The sequence below is a fragment of the Xiphophorus maculatus genome, chromosome 18 (genome assembly GCF_002775205.1).
Source record: "Xiphophorus maculatus strain JP 163 A chromosome 18, X_maculatus-5.0-male, whole genome shotgun sequence".
Taxonomy (NCBI): Eukaryota; Metazoa; Chordata; class Actinopteri; order Cyprinodontiformes; family Poeciliidae; genus Xiphophorus; species Xiphophorus maculatus.
This window is the reverse complement of record NC_036460.1, coordinates 21,378,706-21,398,997: the sequence shown is the minus strand read 5'-3', so window position 1 is coordinate 21,398,997 and position 20,292 is coordinate 21,378,706. Positions and strand designations below refer to the sequence as shown.

At 38.6% G+C, this 20,292-nt stretch overlaps 1 protein-coding gene across 6 annotated transcripts in view; it reads left to right on the top strand.

The window, feature by feature from the left end:
* arhgef12 (Rho guanine nucleotide exchange factor 12) overlaps window positions 1-19,670 on the top strand; it is a 57,631-nt gene extending 37,961 nt beyond the window's left edge. For 5 of the 6 annotated variants that reach the window (XM_023351378.1, XM_023351377.1, XM_023351376.1 and 2 more), the window contains 36 exons: window positions 140-189; window positions 406-463; window positions 562-734; window positions 964-1,041; window positions 1,728-1,847; window positions 2,217-2,324; window positions 2,848-2,973; window positions 3,802-3,903; window positions 4,023-4,133; window positions 4,217-4,315; window positions 4,558-4,600; window positions 4,727-4,832; window positions 4,983-5,120; window positions 6,200-6,232; window positions 6,854-6,968; window positions 7,053-7,152; window positions 9,020-9,214; window positions 10,625-10,766; window positions 10,848-10,880; window positions 10,971-11,122; window positions 12,521-12,667; window positions 12,750-12,835; window positions 13,733-13,858; window positions 13,956-14,070; window positions 15,099-15,199; window positions 15,365-15,442; window positions 15,568-15,643; window positions 15,772-15,939; window positions 16,387-16,474; window positions 16,565-16,642; window positions 16,741-16,835; window positions 16,924-17,124; window positions 17,210-17,446; window positions 17,529-17,755; window positions 18,290-18,365; window positions 18,457-19,670. In XM_023351378.1, coding sequence (XP_023207146.1) covers window positions 140-189; window positions 406-463; window positions 562-734; window positions 964-1,041; window positions 1,728-1,847; window positions 2,217-2,324; window positions 2,848-2,973; window positions 3,802-3,903; window positions 4,023-4,133; window positions 4,217-4,315; window positions 4,558-4,600; window positions 4,727-4,832; window positions 4,983-5,120; window positions 6,200-6,232; window positions 6,854-6,968; window positions 7,053-7,152; window positions 9,020-9,214; window positions 10,625-10,766; window positions 10,848-10,880; window positions 10,971-11,122; window positions 12,521-12,667; window positions 12,750-12,835; window positions 13,733-13,858; window positions 13,956-14,070; window positions 15,099-15,199; window positions 15,365-15,442; window positions 15,568-15,643; window positions 15,772-15,939; window positions 16,387-16,474; window positions 16,565-16,642; window positions 16,741-16,835; window positions 16,924-17,124; window positions 17,210-17,446; window positions 17,529-17,755; window positions 18,290-18,365; window positions 18,457-18,467 — 3,992 coding nt within the window. In that variant the 3' untranslated portion in view covers window positions 18,468-19,670. The remainder of the gene's footprint in view (window positions 1-139; window positions 190-405; window positions 464-561; window positions 735-963; window positions 1,042-1,727; window positions 1,848-2,216; window positions 2,325-2,847; window positions 2,974-3,801; window positions 3,904-4,022; window positions 4,134-4,216; window positions 4,316-4,557; window positions 4,601-4,726; window positions 4,833-4,982; window positions 5,121-6,199; window positions 6,233-6,853; window positions 6,969-7,052; window positions 7,153-9,019; window positions 9,215-10,624; window positions 10,767-10,847; window positions 10,881-10,970; window positions 11,123-12,520; window positions 12,668-12,749; window positions 12,836-13,732; window positions 13,859-13,955; window positions 14,071-15,098; window positions 15,200-15,364; window positions 15,443-15,567; window positions 15,644-15,771; window positions 15,940-16,386; window positions 16,475-16,564; window positions 16,643-16,740; window positions 16,836-16,923; window positions 17,125-17,209; window positions 17,447-17,528; window positions 17,756-18,289; window positions 18,366-18,456) is intronic. The other variant, XM_023351379.1, reaches the window with a different exon arrangement.
* The last annotated feature ends 622 nt before the right edge of the window (window positions 19,671-20,292 follow it).

Genomic DNA, 20,292 nt, shown 5'->3' with positions numbered 1-20,292 from the left:
ATATTTGTTGTATAGAAATTTCAACAATTTAACCAGGAAGATGTATTTGTTATTTTCCTTCGACAGGATCATTATTTGTTGTGTTTCTGTTCTCCCTCTTGAGTCAAATCATTGCTTCATTCTCCTTTGTTCTTGCCAGATGGGGCTGCAATGCGGGCAGGTGTTCAGACGGGAGACAGGATCATCAAGGTAATGTGGTTTAAAGAAACAGAAGATAAACCCAAGTGTCACAATGTCGGTTCAGGAAAGTGGCTGTATGCTGCCACCTGCTGGAAATGAGGTGTCATCTGCTGCTCACTTTCAGAGAATATTTCATTGTCAAACATTTCGGCTTGGCTTCTCATTTAAAGTTTTTGTTGTTGTTTGTTTTTCATTTCTAATAATTATGCTGCTGTTGTCTTCCAGGTTAACGGGACCCTTGTCACACATTCTAACCACACAGAAGTAGTGAAACTTATCAAATGTTAGTTCCTCTGGACATATTTTTACCCAAAAAACACATTTATAAACAGAATAAAGCTGAAGATGATATTGTGTAATTCTTCTGTCTTATTGTTCTAGCGGGCTCCTACGTGGCGCTCACGGTTTTGGGGCGCCCTCCAGGACTAGCCCAGATCCCGTTGCCTGAAGCAGAGCCTGACATCTTGGGTGTTAGCATATCCTCTCCAAACTCTCCAGCAACAGAGCGCCCCTACAGTCCTCAGGACCGCTTCTCCCTCTTCCAATCATCATGGGTACGAAAGATATCTAATTTATTATCACTCTATTACCGTGCTGACTAAAATATCTGCAGATTCCGCATCTATGTCCAATATCGCAATTATAACATATCTCAATTGATGCGTTAAATCTTTGGAATGCTTGTCATATCTGCCTTTGTGTGATCCTCACGTAAATTTATAGCACTGGTTCCACTGAGTAAGCAGAATTAGGTTAATCAATTACCACCTTTTCAACCCTCAGGAAGAAAATGGCAGTGCCTGCAACCAGAGGTCTGATGTCTTGCAAAAGAAGCTCTCAAAAGAACAGCAGGATCTACAGGTTTGCATAATAATGGCTGTTATCTACTGTGTTTTACTTTAAAACTTGGCGTCTCCTTGGTAGTGAGCTACTCTACTTGACCCTTAGCTCCATTTGTGTATAAAGCCTCGATTAGAAATGTTGCAGCCTAATAATTTCTCAAGATCACTTGTTCTACTTCCACTTAAGTAGAACAAGAACCTTAAGCATAGAGCCAGAGTTACAATAAAGTGATTTGAATCAAAGTATTTCTATGTGCTCGGATGGCCTAGTCAAAGTCTATGCCTAAATCCAATTATATAGAATTACAAGTTCATGGTCACAGACAGTATCCACTCAGTCTGAGTGAGTTTGAGCAAAAAATGACTGAAGTTTGAAGAGACGCATGTGTGAGACTGGAAGCTGAAAATGCACAAAATGTGGTTCTGCAGAACCATGACTCATGGAGGGTAAATTAAAAAGTATGACACATTTTTTAAAATATTTTTAGTTGTAATAAAAACTGTGAAAACCATCTATTCCATTCCTTCCTCTCCATAATTGTGTTCTACTTTGCACTATATAGATTTATGCAATTATCGTGTGACAGAATCGGAAGAAGTTGTGTGATTATTTTTTGCGAGTTTTTTATGTGCGTATTTGCCTATTTGTGCATAAGTACCCTTATACCTGTCTATAGTTTTGATTACTCTCCTCACGTTGTCTAGGCAATGAAAGAGGAGTACAGCAGGAACCCCTCCCCCAAACTACTGAAGGACATCCAGGAAGCTAAAAAACACATTCCTCAGCTGCAGGGTCAGCTCTTAAAGTCCACTGAAACAACACAGGTACCAACTTTCATATTTGGCCCAGAAAACAGGAAATCTACTGACATAGATCTACCAGATATATCCCAGCATTCTCTGTATAATTTTTTGTAGCACATTTGGGGATCATTCCAGACATCCTAATCTCATCAAAGGATTAAGCTTCCTCTGTGGGAAGCCACTCTTTTGTGTCTGCATGGCAGAGAGTTTTGCATCTCTCGTGCTATTTAAAGTGTTTCTGGATGTCAGTCTGCTGCATGCCACATTCCGGAAATGTAATAAATCTACCATTTTACTCATTAGTTTTCTCACATTAACGTGTTACATTCTTTGGATGGTGACCAGCTTTTGACTTTTGAAATTTGTAACAAGTCTTGCATGGATCTGCAGGAGGCTGTTTCAGGTGGCGATGCAGACGACAGTAGCATGTACGAAACGGATCTCGCACACACCCCTAAAGCAGACAATAGCACAGATCTATCCTGGAGCAGCTCTCCTGTAAGTACTGACTTTCATTCATCGTGATTAAATGCTCATCATATTTACAGAGTAATTTAAATGCATGCATTGACTTTTCTTTCACATGCTGGTTTGACAGAATGCAGATAAAATATATTATTGGAGGGGTGGCTATATGTAAAATCAATTGTTTGAGTTTTGTATTATTTTGTAGTGTTATTCTCTCATACTGCGCGTTTTGCTCTTACAAACAGTTGTTAATGGCATAACGTGGAGTGTCTTTAAGTAGTAAAGACACTAATAAAGACGAGGTCAATTTCAAGGCATCAAATTAGTCAAATTTCTTTTTAGTCATATTTAATTTATGCAACATTTTAATAACTGAAGGTGACGCAGTCACTTTATTGTGCTACAAAATGGCACTAAGTGCCTGGAAGATACAAAATACTGTAACTTTAACCAGTTGCAGTATTTTGCAACTGTATTATTTCTGTATTTTATTATTCCTTTAGTAAATACGGATTACTTAAAAATGCTTCATTATTTTCCATCTTGTTTCCAGATATTTAGACCAGTGACTCCAGAAAGCCATTGTCCTAAAGAGCTCTCCTACCCCAGCCCAAAGAGCACACCCCGAAACAGCTTCAACTCCTGCCACTCCCCAGAGACGGAGGACACCACTGACCTGGTAATTGAACTAATCACTAATCCATATGCAGTTAGCCTGCTTTACTTGTTTAAAAAACAGTGTAGACTTGTTTTAGGGACCTTAAATGACTAGGTTCACCCAACTAGCTGTAGATTTGAGGTGAAATTAGACTGTTTGAATGTAGCTCTTTACTTTTGTTGTTCAACCAACTTTTTGCCATGTGCTGCACTCCCATTGCTAATGGCAGTACAAAGTATCTCTCTTCAGACTGATAATGCCCGTTTATCCAAATATGGCTGTGGTTGTACATAAGGCTGAACAATATTAGAAAGTCTTGCGATTGCAGTAATATTAGTATTTATTGACAATAATGAGATCAGTTGTGATAGATGCCTATTTTCTTTTTTCTCTTCTTCTCATTTGTGCTTCCATCACTCTGTGACCTTCAGCATTTTGGGTATTGTCATTAGTGTCAAGTGTGAGGATTTACTGCCACGAGACTGTCCAACATGCCAAATATTACATTAGCACATGAGATGCAAGTTTATGACCCTTAACATATATTAGCCAACAATTGCTGCATTTTAAATAGTGCTTCGCAATATAAATATTGCTGAGACTAATATTGGAATGTTGTATTTGCAATATATTTTGCAGACTTGATCCTGTACATATAATTTTGACGTGTGATTAGAGAAAATCCAGATTAGATTCAAACTTTTGCAACCAGTTTTTGTGTTACATAATGATTTTCACCTGGAAAAGGGAGTTAAAAGGAGATTCATGCCTATAATGAATGTATGAAAAGTTTCAATGTAGAGAGACTAATATGTTTAATCGTTTTTTTTTGTTTGTTTGTTTTTACAGGACTCTCTGTCACCCTCCGCACTCAGCAGTCCCTCCTGTTCTCGCGTTATCTCGCAAATTATTGGAGCTGAAGATGACTATTTTGGTCGAGACCAAGAGCAGGTGGGCTTTTTTACAGGCTTCTAACTTAAGTGTCACACATTACAGATGTACTATAAACATCTGTACCCAAATGTACCCTTGTAAAAGGAAGTTTAAAGAAGGACGTGCGTGTGTTTCAGACAAACGGCCAGTGTGACAGCTTTAACAGTATTGAGCAGCTCAAGTCTCGCCCTGCTCACCTCGCAGCCTTTCTGCACTATGTCATCTCTCAGTTTGAACCTGCTCCTGTGGTGAGACTCTCATAAGCGCGGTTATTATCTGTTTTTATGCAACCTGACATCCTCTAAGTGAATGCTAATGATCCGGTTCTCAGTTGTGCTACCTCCATACCGAGCTCTACAAGCAGACCAACTCCAAAGAGACCCGACGGGTTTTCATGGACCTCCACAATTTTTTTATGGACCGGGGAGCAGTGAGTTGCTCACGTTGAACATGAATTACATTTTTACATGAAAGTTGTTGAATGCTAACAAAATTACTCTAACATGTTTGTTATTAAATATTTAATAGTTAGATTTTTCTGAATCAGTCACATGTTTAGCCAAACATGACCATAATCTCTGCCAAAACCACTTCATTTATATCAATTATGGCACTGATATGTTAATAGGGCATCATTGCAACTAAATGACTTAAAAACATTTTCTGTTGCAGAATTTAAAGGTTGCTGTTCCTGAATCTGTTTCCTCTGATCTTGGTAATTATCTCATTGTGCTTATGAAACTTGGTGAATATTCTGCTTTGTTTGATCATTTTTGTTTGAGTGTGAGTTCTTAACCTTATGTTTAGCGTATTTAAAGAGTTTTCTTTTTTTTCTTTGAAGATCGGCGGCGGACGGAGCTGATACCAGAGGAAATAAATAGGCAACATGTTCAAACACTGCAGGACTCTCTGCTAGCTGACGTTGAGAAACACCTCGAGGACTTTAGGTAAACCTGTTCGCTCTGACTGTTGTAGTCCTTTCTAACGTGGCAGCTACTTAAGTAAACTGTTTTAAAGTTCAAACTGTGAATTGTTAATATCAGTGCACAAATAGTTTTTATAGCGATTCATGGATAAAAATATGCGTTGAATTTCAGGCAGAAGCGCAATATGGGCCTAACGGTGGCTGAAGCTGAGCTGGCCAGACTGGACCAAGAGAGAGTCCGAGATCGTGTCACGCTTGAGCGAGAACGTTCATACGCTGAAAACATCATATCTAAAATAGATGATATTCTGTGAGTCGCTCATTCAGTTGACTTTCCGGTCTGACGTTGACATGCAGTCATGAAAAATTGTAAACGTAGATCTTTTAATGATGTATTTGAGATGTCTTTTTTCCTAGTTGAAATGATCACAGAACTGAAAAAGAAAAAAAAAATCTTAAAAGCTGGAATTTGCTTTTTCATTGTCATTACAGAGTTTGAAATCACACATAAAAACTCAAATATTTGAGCACTAATCTTTGGTTGAATGCAACCAGCATCAACACTCTGGCAGTATTCTGGCCGAATATAATCATATTATATTGTCCGCTTTGTGCTTTGTACGAGGACCTCTAGTAGAGAGAGACAGACTCTCATCATGACCCTGCCACCAGTTGAAGTTAGGACTGCCTGAGGCACAGTTAGGCAGTTTTTTCATCCATCCACGTTACTTCTCGCATGCAGTCTGTATTAACAAGGTTTTATCTTCAAAATGTGATCTCTGTAGAAAGAGCTCATAAATTACTGGCGATTTTATAAAATAAATACTTTAAATTGCTTTATAGGGTTGAGAGCTCTGTAAATTTGAGTCAGTCTCTAATCTTTAGCTCCCTCATGAAAAATGTGCAGAAAGCCTGTCAATCCAAATTAGACTGAAACAAATCGTTGTTCTACTTTCAAAGAGGAACTCCCAGCTTCCTCTTTAGGCAATCCTGATCATTTGCAACAAAGTAATAGTCCTTAATAATATCAAGTTGAAATAACGCTAAGAACTTTAGTGCTAGTTATCAGAAGATTAGATTTATATATGCATATATTTGAGAATTGCTGTTTAATTTAGTGGTGGTATATATTACATCAAATGATGCATGGACACCCAAGAATTCTTTCATGACAGAACCCATCCAGTTCATTTATGTAAAATTGTTTCTCCCTTAAAGCAATTAAAGCCCATAATTGGAATGATGTTTATGCAAAAGATGAGTGCATGTAAACATCTGACTGGAAATGTATCCATATAAATAAATTTTGATGAAAGGTCATTGGGGTTGTTGAGCAGAAATATACTACTCATGTCTCTTTTTGTTCAATCATATTTTTTTGCCTTTCAGTTTAACTACTCAGACCACAGAGGAAGACAAATGGTAAGACATCTCATGCTGTCACAAGTATACATTTCTTAATTAAATGAATATTTGAGAGGTGTATTGTTACTTTTGAATGAATGAGTCTCAAACTTAAGAAGTCTTTTAGCACAGTGAAAGACTGTGCTAAAAGAATGTTTAAAGACTTCTGTCTTTAAACATTTTGATTCTGTAAAATCAGGCATTAAAAGCAGACTTGGGTTAAATGAACTATGTCAGAAATAGTAATTTGTGAACTTAAGACCATATGTCTGTGATGTTTCTCCCACGGCGACTGAGCAACTCTGACAAGTTCCTTTGTGCCATTAAAGCTCCGATTTGCATCTCCCACAGTTTACAAATAAGGCGTCCGGGCAGACTCTTATAGAGAACATGTAATTTATGCAGTGTGTTTATATTAAATTATTCAAAAGTGTGACTGATTGAAACACTCTTGTTTGATATGCCATATGGTCTCAGCACTGCACAGATGGATTGTCTAGAAATTGTATGAGGACTGGGATGACATATGGCACAAGTCGCAATATGCATACACGTGCTATTCACAATTAAGCGTTGCCTCATTTTTTGTTAAACTGCAAATCCCAAACTTGCATGTTAACTCTTCTTATTTTTCTTTAGCACTACAATACAGTTTGTTATCTATACATACATGAAGCACCTCGGTGTGAGGGTTAAGGAGCCTCGAAATCTGGAGTCCAAACGGGGTCTGAACCGTCTTTTCCCTAAGATGAAGGTACCACGTGTGCTTCTGGCATATCAAACGTTCTCCTTTACCTTTAACAAGCATATAACGCTTTGTCTCCTCCTTTTCTTTAAGCATAAAAGTATTAAAACAGATAAAGAAGTTGATGACAGATTAAAAAAGAAATTTTTAAATCTTGTACCTCAGCGCCGACCCAGCCGCATCGAAGCAGCAGGTAAGTGCTTGATTTTGGGTGTATGTGTGTTTTGAAGGCTGTCTGATCTAGTTGAAACCATATATAATCATACTTATAATTTCTTTACTGCTAATTGCCAGAATATTTTTATTTGGAAGCTTACATACATAAAAAATACAATACTCTTTGGTAGATTATGATTTGTGTGGCTTTGTATTTTCAGCCAGAGTTGCAATGATTTTTTGCTATTTTTTTGGACAAGATTTTAAAGATGATAGAAAGTGAGATTCGGATCTCCAACACATCCCACAGATTCTCAGCATGGTTAAGGTCTGGACTTTGCGGTGGCCAATCCATGTGTGAAAATGATGTATCATGCTCTTTTAACTACTCTTGCATAATTTGAGTATGATAAATTCTGGCATTATTATCATGGAAATATGCCTGTGATAAAAATCCATTGATGGACTAACCTGGTCATTCAGTATATTCAGATGATCTGCAGGCAGATTATGTGCAGCAACCCCAGATCATAGTGCTGCCTCCACAAGCTTGTAAGGTAGATGGTAGGCATGATGGGTACATCACTTAATGTGCCTCTCTTCTTACCTTAGCAACCGTCACTCTAGGACAGAATAACTCTGAACTTATCAAATCACATGATCTTCTTCCGTTTCTCCACATTGCAATGCCTGCAAACTGAATCCATTTGTTCTAAACAGCCTCAATGATCGGTGGTGTTCTTAAAACTACTCAGATGTGTTGCACCAATCCCTTAAACAGGCAGTATAAAAACAATGGGAATGTCTGGTTAACATACGAGACAAAGACTGGTTCTGTGTCCCAGAGAGAACCATGTTTTAATGTGAAAGCCTAAAACATGGTTTTGGAGCAAAAACAGAGTATCTTGTAAAGATGCTGACTCAAGGTGGTAAGAGAAAGACATTATGCACAGTGAAAAAAGTCCTGTGCCAACAAGGGCTGAAGGACACTTGGAAAGGAAAAAGCCATTACTCCAAAAGTAACATAGAAAAAAATTGATTATATTTTCAAATTGCAAAGCACAATGGCCTTATGCTTTGGAGAGATATTTTGTGGTCTAATAAAACTAAAGTGGAAATACTTGGCCATAGTAATTATTGTTACATTTGGAAGAAAAGTGAAGATATTTATAAGCCAGAGAAGAGCGCCTCAATTGTGAAGTTCTGTTGGAAGGTGTTTTGCTGCAAGAGGGATTGCTGCATTTCACAATACAGGTTTTATTGTAAGTAAAGAAAAACATTGCATGTCTTTATTGAAGCGACATCTCAAGACAACAGCATGACGATCGAAGATTAGGAACTGATGGCTCTTTAAGCTAACAATATCTATAAGCTTTCTGCCAATTTACAATTGCAAATTACTGACTACACATGCAATTTTTGGTCTGGTCATCAAAAAGCTCTGATATGAGTTCCATAGAAAATTTGTGGGCAGAGCTGAAAAGGTGTGTACATGCAAGACAGCCTATAAAACTAGCTACACCAGTTCAGTCAGGAGAAATGGGCTAAAAAAACAGCAAACTATTGCGAGAAGCTTTTGGAAGGATCACCAAAACATTTGACCCAAATCAGATAGCTCAAAGGCAATTCTAACAAATGCTAAGGACACTTAAGCTATTTTCAGAATATAAAGAAAGGATGGAGATTATTTTCTTGTTATTTTGGTATTTAACAAATAAAGAATTTTGGTAGACCTAACAAACCTAAAACAGGAAAGGCTTATTATGATTCAATTATCATCAGTGGGGAAAAATGGCTATGTAACTCTTTAAAGACTGAATATATTTATCTGGTGTGAATTGTAAAAAAAAAAGACTGGCACTCAATATATATTCTTTCTCTTTTTACAACTTTTAACACAACAGGCAAAAACCTGGAAAATCGCCCCAGGCCTCAGAAACAGCTGTCTCAGCCAACGCTAGGAGCGGTTGAGCTAATGGATAACAGTCGTCTGAAGGGCAGCCAGTCCAGTGAGGGCCCCGAACTCACTCATTCCTTGTCTGTCTCATCTCCAAGTAACACCACCCACAGTGTGGATGCAAACCGAGACGCTGATATTGGTGAGCTTTAATATGGCCTATTTAATTAGAATATTAAGATTGTCGATCTGAGTTTTGCCGCATTTTGTTAGTTTAGCATAATAAAATAGCCTTTACTTTTGGGAAGTTTAATATGTTTAATAGCCTTGTAGCCACTTTGTAAAGTGGTCATAGTTTCAACATTCTGCTGTTCATGTCTACGCTTTGAGATAGTGAACCAACATATATGTACATGCCGAAATATAGTCTTTGAGATAGCATAGGAATAAGCTTGATATAAAGTTAATCATTCACATTTTGCTACACAAATCACCACCAACTGCAAAAATAGAGTTCAGAGTGCAATTAAAAACAATCCAATCTCAACGTTAATATCAAATTGTTTGTTTCATGATGTCTTTTGGTGTGATACCAAATTAAATTCCCTTCAAATTGGTGGAATTGTGAACCAATGAACAGATTTCAACTTCATTATTACAACTTCCATTTGTGTTTGGGAAAGGGAGCAAAGCAGTTCCAAAGGCAAAATTAAAAAGCATTTTTAATTTGCTGAAACAGTTGAGAGTTTCAGCAAGCAAACTCTCAACTGATGATTCTGTTGCAGCTATTACACTTTACAGTTTATGTTGAGTCACTCCAAACATTATGGAACTGTATTGTGCCAATTTTGAGCTGCAGGATTACAACTATCACTTTATGGCAGCATAACACCATTATGTCAGGATGCCCACAAAAAATATATCCCACAAAAGGGTGGTGCAGATTATATTTGTGTGTTGCATGTTCCAAAAACTGTGTGGGCAAAGAATGTCTGCGTGGGACAGATTAATGCAGCTGTACTCCTGGCAATCTTTATGCAGTTAAAGCAAAGTGAAAACCACCATGACACACATGGGGTTGTTGAGTTGCACAGTTGAATAAAGCTGTTTAAAGCTTTATTTTGATGGATTTTAAAATATTTTCACTGGTGTTTTGTACCACCGTATACAGAAGCACGCTACTGTCACAGTGGAAAATAAATTAACAATATAATTACCATGTGAAATGTAGTATGATTGATATTACCAGTATATTGCCAACTCCATGTTTTATTTTCAGCTTTCTTTTATGGCCACTCTGTCGTCCGACACCATCCACAATTACAGCCAAAATCCTCATTTAAATAGGACGGTCTGTACCACCGCCTGTAATCAGCTGCATGCACAATTTTCTGTAGATTCAGCTCCATGGGCCCACTAATTGTGCATACCGTTCTTATCTGGGATCTTTTACGATCAGACCCTAAATCTTAACTCCAGTCTGATGACTTCTACCAACCATCCTGTTGAAATTTCTCTCCTTCTGTGACCCTTTTGTTGACTACAAATGAAGTTATTTAAGTCGGTGTACGGCGTAACCACACTTCAAGGTACGCTAATGTATGCGGTTCAGTTTCAGGTGGGACTCCAACATCAGCCCCCTCCAGGCTGAGTGACGGTCTTCAGCCTGATCCTCTGGATGGATTAGCTTTCCCTGATTCAACTGAGCTTTATCCCATGGAGAAGTTACCAGAAGATGACAGAGAAAGTGACAGGTGTGTTTTACGCATTCTGTATCAGAATGAAGACAATTTCCCATTTTTGTCATTGATTAATTTAACTAAATCTTATTTTAGAGCTCATGACGGGACACCAAAGGCGGTTAGAAAGTGAGTGCAGCAGATCCATTTGACTTTGGTGTTTGGGATTAATCTGAAAGGTAAAGGGAGAAATGAAAGGTTACCTTATTCTTGTCTTAGACTTGAGGCACTGGGTATTGGAGATGTCCAGAGCGAGGATGATCAGGGGACAGACTCTGAGCTCGATCCCCACAACTGGCAGCAGCTGGTGGGACGAGAGGTCCTTGCAGGACTCAGGCCTCAAGAGATTAAGAGACAAGAAGTTATAAACGGTGAGTGCAAACAGCAGCCATTGGTCCATAAGTCTTCTTCATGTTTAATTTATTACAACCACAAATGTATTTTACTGGGATTTCACATGCTACCGCAGGGCTCTTTGGCACCTCAACTGTGACTCTTATAAAACCAAATAATATTGTGTGTAAATATAAAGGCAATATGTGCTTTATGTTTTTAAGTCGGCAACCTATCTTCCTTCATTTTCCATATTTATGGGAAGGGCTCACTCGGTTAGCCTCAGCTGGACTCTACAAAACAAAGTAAAAAACCGACAGGATTCATTTTGTCCTAGAATCTGAAAAAAGAAAGCAATATTAATCTAAACTCCTTAGCTTTCAAAATAGAAATGCCATCTAGTACATATTTATAATGTCTTTGATGAAGTAACGTTTCTTTTCAATTGAACAATGTTAAATCCAATATCTGAAAATGGAAAGAGATTCATACACTTGCAAGCACATCGAGATATGCCGTTCGAACTAAACTGATTGGTTGGAATTATTAAAAGAAGCAGCCAAGAAGTCCTTAGGAACTCTGGAGGAGCTGAAGAGAGCTACTTCCATAGTGGGAGAATTTGTCAACAAGACAAATATTAGTTGTGCGCACAATAAATCTGGCCTTTGTGGAAAATTATCTAGGAGAAAGTAATTACTGTGCACTTCGCTGACAGACCAGAGTCATTCCTAATAGCATTACAGCAAGGTGCTCTGGTCTGATGAGGCCAAATTTTGACTGTTTGGTCCAAATTCAAAATCACTCTCTGAGAAGGACAGTGAACTTTGAAAACAGCTAGTGAAACATTCTTGTGGCAGCATTGTGCTGTGACGATGCTATTCTTCAGCAGGGACAGGAAAACTGGGAAGCTAAATGAAGGCAGATGCTGAGCAATCCTGGATGAAAACTTATCGGAGGCTCGAGACTGGCTAGCAGGTTTACCTTCAAGCAGCAACAACCCTAAGCAAACAGTTGATCTACAAATTGAATGGTTTAGATAAATTTTTCTAAAGTGCCCAACATCCCGTCTGACTGATAATGAGCTATTTTTGCTAAAAAGAATAACCAAAAATGTCAGTCTGTAGATTTGCAAAGCTGGTGGACAAAACCCAAAAAGCCTGTAGCAAGAAATAGTTCTAGCAAGTGATGAAGCTGGGAGGATAAATACACCTTTCAGGTCCTAATTTGTAAAAAATGCAAATGCCCTGTATCATTGTAATTTCACCTCACAATTATGAACAACCTTGTTTTTGAGTATAACATAAAATCCCAATAAAACGCATTCAAGTTTATAAAGAAAAAAAGATCAAGAGATATGAATACTTTTGCATGTCACTATGAGAGTGTACTCACTATCTAATCTTCTGCTGAGTTAACTACTTTCATGTCGTCCACAGAGTTGTTTTATACAGAGCGTGCACATGTAGGGATGCTGAAAGTTCTGGATGACGTCTTCTACCAGAGGCTTTCCAAAGACGCAATCCTTCCTCCTGCTGACATCAAGAACATCTTCACCAACCTGGAAGAGGTCCTGCAGCTGCATGGTACACTCAATAAAACAACTCTTGTACTCTGTAACTTTAATTCATAATAAGACACTTTAACGATACATTTGTTGAATTTCAGTTTCAATACTTGAGCAAATGGCAGCCATACGGAAGAGAAATGATTCGTTGGTAATAGATTTAAGGGGGGACGACTTGCTCTCGTGGGTGAGTCAAAATTGTTTCTTCTGGTATCGTTTTTTTTTAAACTGTGGTCACAGCTTGAATGATATAGTTGAAACAAACTGAGCACACAGACACAGGGAATGTTCACAGTTGATATTATGCCTTTTTTTTTCAAACAACAGCCTTCAATGTCTGTTATGAGCATTTTATGTGTCAAACTAATTGAAAGTAAGCCATAATTGTCAAATGAAAAGAAAATGGTGTTTACAGTTTACAACTGTTTCAAGTCTTGCCACAGAATCTGGACTTTGACTGAGCCATTCTAATACTTGAATATGCTTCGATATAAAAAAACCCCAGCATTATTGCACTGCTTGTCTCTTTTGGGTTATTTTGCAGCCTGTAACAGGCTTTTGTTAAGTATTACTCATAAGCTCTGATTTAAAAAAGGAACAAAAAGGGAGACTTTTATTTATGAATGTTTAGAAAGCCTTAACCTTTACAAATATCAGCTACTTTGAGTTAAGTGTAAAAAAACCCAGACAGAAACAATCTTTAGCCCAATAGGAAACTTTCCTATCTTAGTAACAGGGAATGTTTCCACCATGGAGAACAAATGCAGCCTTGTTTCTTAATGATGTCAGAAGATGGCCTGGATTTGACTAACATCTACACATCTCAATGGCCTTCCTGACATATTTGATGTGAAGTAGTCAAATATCCAGTGGCAGGCTCGTCTGAATCCCTTTTGAGGGGAGATAAGGAGGGCAAACAGTCCCCGGAGGTCTGAGCATCGATCGAGTACCACATTAAAACTTAAGCTGTCTGTGGTCGAAGGACATAAGTCAGGTCACTTTCTTGGAGTCAGCTGCTCATGTAAAAGATTTCCGTTACAAATGCCTCTGACCAACTGAGCTCCTCTTCATCTCTGCTCTGTAGTTCAGTGGTGCAGAGGAGGAGAAGATCAAGCAGGCAGTGGGAACATTTTGCAGTAACCAGCCATTTGCACTGGAGATTATCAAGACCAAGCAGAAGAAAGACTCGAGGTTCACCTCATTCATTCAGGTACTTGTGATGCGTCTCGCCACATTGTACAGGTATTTTTTCCCCAAAATATATTTCACTATGTAAGGACTCCTGACTTTTATTTGTCTATTTTTAGGAGGCAGAGAGTAACAGACAGTGTCGAAGACTGCAGCTAAAGGACATAATTCCTGTTGAGATGCTGCGGCTCACCAAGTACCCCCTGTTGTTAGACAACATTGTCAAATACACAGGTGCAGTCATGCTGACACAGGTTTTTTGTTCATGTTCTAATTATGTTCTAGTCTGTGGGTTTATGGGCTGCTTTTCCTCTTTTAACTGGCTTTGGTAATTATTTAATTAACCAAATTGCAGTAATTTTATTTTTTGAATAGTTTTGATTAGTTTAATTTGGGATTATTATATTAAGTAAAGAACACAAATTGCCAGTTTGGACCAGAAGATTGTTTAGAAACCTGTCAATTGATGTCCATTGTGGTCTGTTCTATATCTAGTAAAGCTGTTTCTGTTTCTAGTTTGCAAGTAAAATCAGAAATGTTCATATTAAGAAAGTTTGGCACCAAAAACTGTTTGCAGCTTTTGTATTTGAGATCTAATAAGAATTTAACTGAAATGTTTATATTTAGGCAACAAAAATTGGGTTAAAATTGAGCAACATGTTTGGTAATTTATAATTGGAATAGTCAGCTACTGTCTGTTAAGATAAAAAGTTCAACAATACAACTGATATACTGTAGATAACACTGGTGTACTATATATTTGCAGGGTTATGTAGTACTCATTCTGGATTCTCTAAAATGGTAAATCCAGCAAAAAAACAAGGAAATGTTTATTTTAAAATTTTAATACAGTATAAAAAGTGATTAATATTGAAAACCAGCTCTTGAGTTTCAGTAAAGCGGTGATAAATGTAATTTTGTTGCAACACACCAACTATTAATGAAGTACTGAGACTAGAAGACAGATTATCATTATAATGGTCCTGCAGAGTGAGTTCACAGTTCCGGAAATGGGGCACCAATTATTTGGGCCATCATTTTATTCTTAGCACGAGTTTGTGTCTCACATGAGGAGAAAGCCTTAATGATAAAATATGACCAGCTCTTATAGGAGCATAATGCCTCCCGTGCTTTATTATATTTTCTAAGAATTATGTGTCCATTAATACTTCCTGTGTTAATGGACACAGGAAGTATTAATTTGTCTGGAAGCTCCCCAAGGAACCAGAGTCCTTACTGCTTGGTGTCATAATATTTTTCAGACGATCCAGTGGAGAAGCACAAAGTTAAGCAGGCAGCAGACTGCTGTAGAAAGATCCTTAGTCACGTCAACCAGGCTTTAAAAGAGTCTGAGGACAAACAGGTGGGATTTTGAAATGTGTTATCATGTTAAATTTTCTTCATGTGTTTCCTTATTTGGAGGAAGGAGACAGTTCTTTAGTTTTTCTGGCAGTAACACCCTCTCTCCATATAGCAATCTTCTTTAGCAAACCACTTACTCATCCTATTTTTCTGTTTATTCCTACAGAAATTAGAGGACTACCAGAGAAGATTGGACCTCTCCTCTCTAAAGCAGACAGACAACCCAGTGATCCTTGAGCTAAAGGTGCACTTGTTTGTCATCCACCACCATGTGCATTGTGAAACATGCACTGGATAAAACCATATGAGTAATAGGTCCACAAACCTTAAATCTCACTTATTTATTTTTTTCTGCTGTGCATCCATCAGAACCTGGATTTGACCAAGAAGACACTGATTCACGAGGGCCCTCTATCATGGAAAATGAACAAGGATAAGACTATTGGTTTGCACTGATTGTTTTTTTTAATACATTAAATATTATCATGCTCTTCATAGAACCCGCAGTGTAACTCTACTACAAAAATGTGTATGTATGAAAGTGAATGGATGCATTCTGTCTTTCCCTTTCAGAGCTGTACACGCTCCTCCTGGAGGACATCCTTGTTCTGCTACAGAAACAAGACGAGCGTCTGATCCTAAAATGTCACAGCAAAATCCTGGCAGGCACCCCAGATACAAAACACACCTTCAGCCCCATCATTAAACTCAGCACTGTTCTGGTGCGCTCTGTGGCTACAGGTCAGTTTACAATCTCCCCGGACTCTCCGCTACTGAAATTTGTAGGAACAGTCCTAGAACCCGTGTAACTGCTCAACCTTATCATAAGAGATCGGTATCTGGTGGTTTATGTCTGTTGTATTTTTTACGTTTTGTCACTTCATAAGATGAACTTTAAAGGATTTTATTGGGATTACATGTGATAGACAAGCAAAAAGTGATGCAGTGTGAGTAAAGTAGTTATTTCAGCTCCTTTGAGTCACTACTTGGTTGAATCATTTTCGATACAATTACATCTACAGGTTTTTAACGAAATTGAAGAAGGAAAAAATAACACCCAACAAAAACATTATGTTTCATGGTTGTAAATACCTTTGCAATTTATTGTCCAGATTTTCACTTAAGCTCCTTTGATAGAAACATAAACAATCTAACCTTAAAGCCTCTGATCACTCTCTCTCCTGCCAGACAACAAGTCCTTCTTCGTTCTCTCCATGTCTGACAACGTTGCACAGATTTACGAGCTCATGGCGCCCACAGTCTCAGATCAGAAAATGTGAGTCCAGTTTCCTTGCGATGGATTCATTTGACATTTTTGCCACGGTTGTTTATCTTACCGAAAAGTATTTTTCTCCTCCTACACAAGGTGGCAGACTCTGATCTCCCAAAGAGCCGATACGATGAAGGTCAAACCTCACAGCGTCATACCGTTACCTCAGACTGAGTATGCTTCCTTTTCGTTTTATAATCCAGTCTCATCAGATAGCTACCAGGGTTTCGGCTTGTTACAGAGTTAAGGTTCTGTCTGTGTGGGTGTCTTAGTGGGGAGCGAGACGGCGTGGAGATCATTACAGCAGGTGTTTCCAGACTGAGCAGAGAACAAGACCGCACATCCACTGGCAGCACGCAGTCCACAGGTAACTGAAGCCGCTCATTTCTACTGCCTATCATGGAAAACATTTCCATCCACACTGCAGCTGTGTAACTGCAATCATCCATCTTTAGATAAAGAGAGCGGCCCGGCCTCTAGAAGTACCCTGCAAGGTTCTCTACCTGCTGGTAACCCGTTTGAGGAAGAAAAGGCAGACGTGGAGGAAGAGGAAGGTTTTCTGGACCCAGAGCTTTCGTGTGAAGTATCTGAAGTTGACAGAGAAGGAGACTCGTTCGATGTGTTCCCCTCAAGGGCAGATGAAGCACTAAAAACATGCAAGTCATTTGGATACATAAAGAAATGAACTCTCTGAGCTCTTAAATTACAAAGCTAGTCATTACTACTTGTTGGTTTCTTCAGTGGCTGCATTAAAGCAAGTCCTGGTGAACCAGCTGATGTCCCAGGAGGCAGCACAACAAACCAAACGTTCCACAGGAGCCCGTCTCCTAAGAACCACCTCTTTGCGGACGCCGACAGACAACCGCGCAAAGGTGATGGCCCACAACGGCTCCGAGAAGAGCACCTCTAAGGCAGAGGACCTGGCTCAGGACCTGGGGTCAGGGGACACTGGATTCTTTGATTCTCCTGAAGATTATGGTATGTGCAAGGAAGTAGAAAATTGATTAAAAAAATGTGTTTGGAAATTCTTTGCAGTAGATCATTTTGATTCTGCCTGCAGGATGTTTAGTCCTGGAGGGTTACGGAGGACAAGGGGAGAGCAGCACAGACGACGACATCCTGGCATCAACCCAAGGGAAACAGCTGAGGACCTCACAAGGCTGTGCGGCCGATTCCGGCATCAATTTGAGATTTTCTTCAACGTCACAGTTCGGCAGCCTCTCCACTTTCAGCAGACAGGTGTTGTCTCACCTTAGACATCTTCAGACCAGCCTCGGCTATTTAAAGGTACTCAAGATTACTCATCGTTATGTATTTCCAGCTCCTCAACATATCATTTAATCCTGGGTTCCTACACAGATTTAGAAAGTCTGAAAAAAGACTTTCTAAATCTTTTTTAGATTTAGAAATCTAAAACTCTACTTAAACAGACCTGATATCCAGGTCTGTTTAAGTATGGAGAAGGTTTTGTGTTTCCAGACTCTATTCTCCATCTGAATGAGATGACAATGCAGTATTCGATTAAAATAACAACAAATAGACAATGAATTCTTCCATCCATCTCGCCGTCCATTCATCCATCAATCTTCCTGACTAACTTAATTATTTACCAATCTATGATCTAGCTGTTCTTCCATCCGTTTCCATCCAATCATTCCAGCCTGTCTGTTTGCTCGAAAATAGACTGATAACTGTAAATTTGAGTGTAGCAAAATATCAATATCGACCTGAAAAATGTGTAGGAGCCTTGAGTCTTGTCTAATAGTAGGTCATAGACAAACATAGTTTGACATAGCGACACATTTTCTTCCCTTTTTATAGGAAGTTGAGACCAAGTACAATAATCTAATACGCCAAAGGACAGATAGGCCATCGACAGACACAGATGGAAACAAAGGTATTCACGTTTAAGCGTAAATCCTTCACTTTGAACCATTTCTGTTCTGTTCCCTTTTTCTAATTTTCCATTCAATGTTGTTTTTACTCAGATAAAAGATAGTGTGGATGTCAACGCCGCGGCTTTTGACTTTGGTACCATGGAAGAAGTACCGACTTGTCGTCTGTTCTTTCTTCTCGAGTCCTGGACTTTCTGGACGTTGTATAAGCTTGTCCTTTGACTGCTGAGCTCTTCTTTTTTTTTTTTTTTTCCTTCGCCCACAGCCACCGCAGGGAATAACAGACTTATGTGTGAAGCAAATGTTTTTGAAGGGAGAATTCATTGGTGTGGTGCCAGGCCATCCCTTCTCAGCACAAGGCGAACAGGGAAGTGGGATTGCCCCCCGAAAACCTCAACCCCTTTCTACCATTGAACACCAAATTTCCCCCTCTAAACTCCCTGCAAGAAAGAGAACTTATACCAAAATGTACAAAGATGTGTGTTTAGAATATATATATATAAAACACAAACAAGAAAAGGAAAATTTTAAGATAATGTATTAAGATTTTTTTTTATTCCCAAGATGTATTTATTTTCTTTCTTTTTATTTTTTTTTTTTTAAGTGTTTCCCAAATTGTTTGCATGCTTTTGGCCATGGTGTGTTACCTTTTTAGCTGCTTATCCTGGTTGGGTCACACATGGTTGGCCTGAGTGCACGCTAGTATACAAGTGCTCTAGCGTACCTTGATGAGTGGTAGCACTATATCCTGACTGATAGAGGCCAGAGTTGCACGAGTGATGGATAAATCCAGTGTATTAAAACTCCTGAACATTGTTAAAGTCTAGAATTTAACACAAATTCTAAGTCTGGTGTTAACTAGAATGAAGAGTTTTTAGGCTCTGATCTGGTCCTGTTGCATTTCTGTGCTGATTCCTTTCTTTCCCCTCTTACTCTTTTCTCCTTTTGTGTGCGTGACTTCCCCCCTGCCCCCCGTGAACCTTTTTGGGTGTCATCTCTTTCCTCTTTCAAGCAGCCGAGTGGCGCTCATGCTTATTTATCCCTTCCCACACTCTATATGTCATGCTTCCTGTTGTGCCTCTGGTTATCTTGCTCTGTTACCCTCTCCTACAAGGAGCGGTCATGCTCTCTCTGTATCAGCTTCTGACAGAAATGCTGCTTCCTTCTGCTACTGTTGGTGATACTGATCTGACTGCCCACATTTTCTAATAATGTCATGAAGTTCATCATATAGTGTACAATGATCAAGTTGGAAGGTTATTCATAATGTTACGAAATAAAAGGTGCCATGACACATTGAAAAAGAAGTCAAAATATGTTCTTCCTTGTTTTCTAGATGGTTCTTATATTGGAATGATAGGGCGCCTGGTAATAATATTTGAACCCTTTTGCATTTTGCCATGGTACAACAGCAAATCTTAATGTAATTTAGTCAGATTTTATGGAATAAACTAGCAGAACGTTGAGTATAATTGTCAAGTGGAAGAATAGGTATTTGATTTTACGTAGGTAATACATATCTAAAACAGCTTTGCAAAACAACATTTCTCTAATTATAGTCGCAACACTTTTGGGGCATGTCTCTACCAGCTTTACCTGTCTAGAGATTTGCGAATACCAGTTTTGACATCTTCCTACAGATTCTCAATTCCATTCATGTGTTTAGACTTTGACTAGGCTACTGTAATGCTCTAAATGAATTGATGGATTTGTTTTGAAGGATGAGCCTTTGCCCTGGTATCAAGTCTTTTTTTTTTTGCTAATTACAAACCTTCTAGTATAAATCTCCATATTTCCATAATCTCTGACCAGCATACCTATTGCTGCTAAAGAAACATGAAACCACATCATAATGCTGCCACCACTATTTTTCATGGTGAAGGAGCTTAGTGATGTGCAGTACTTGCTTTCCTCTGCTGATAGGATTTA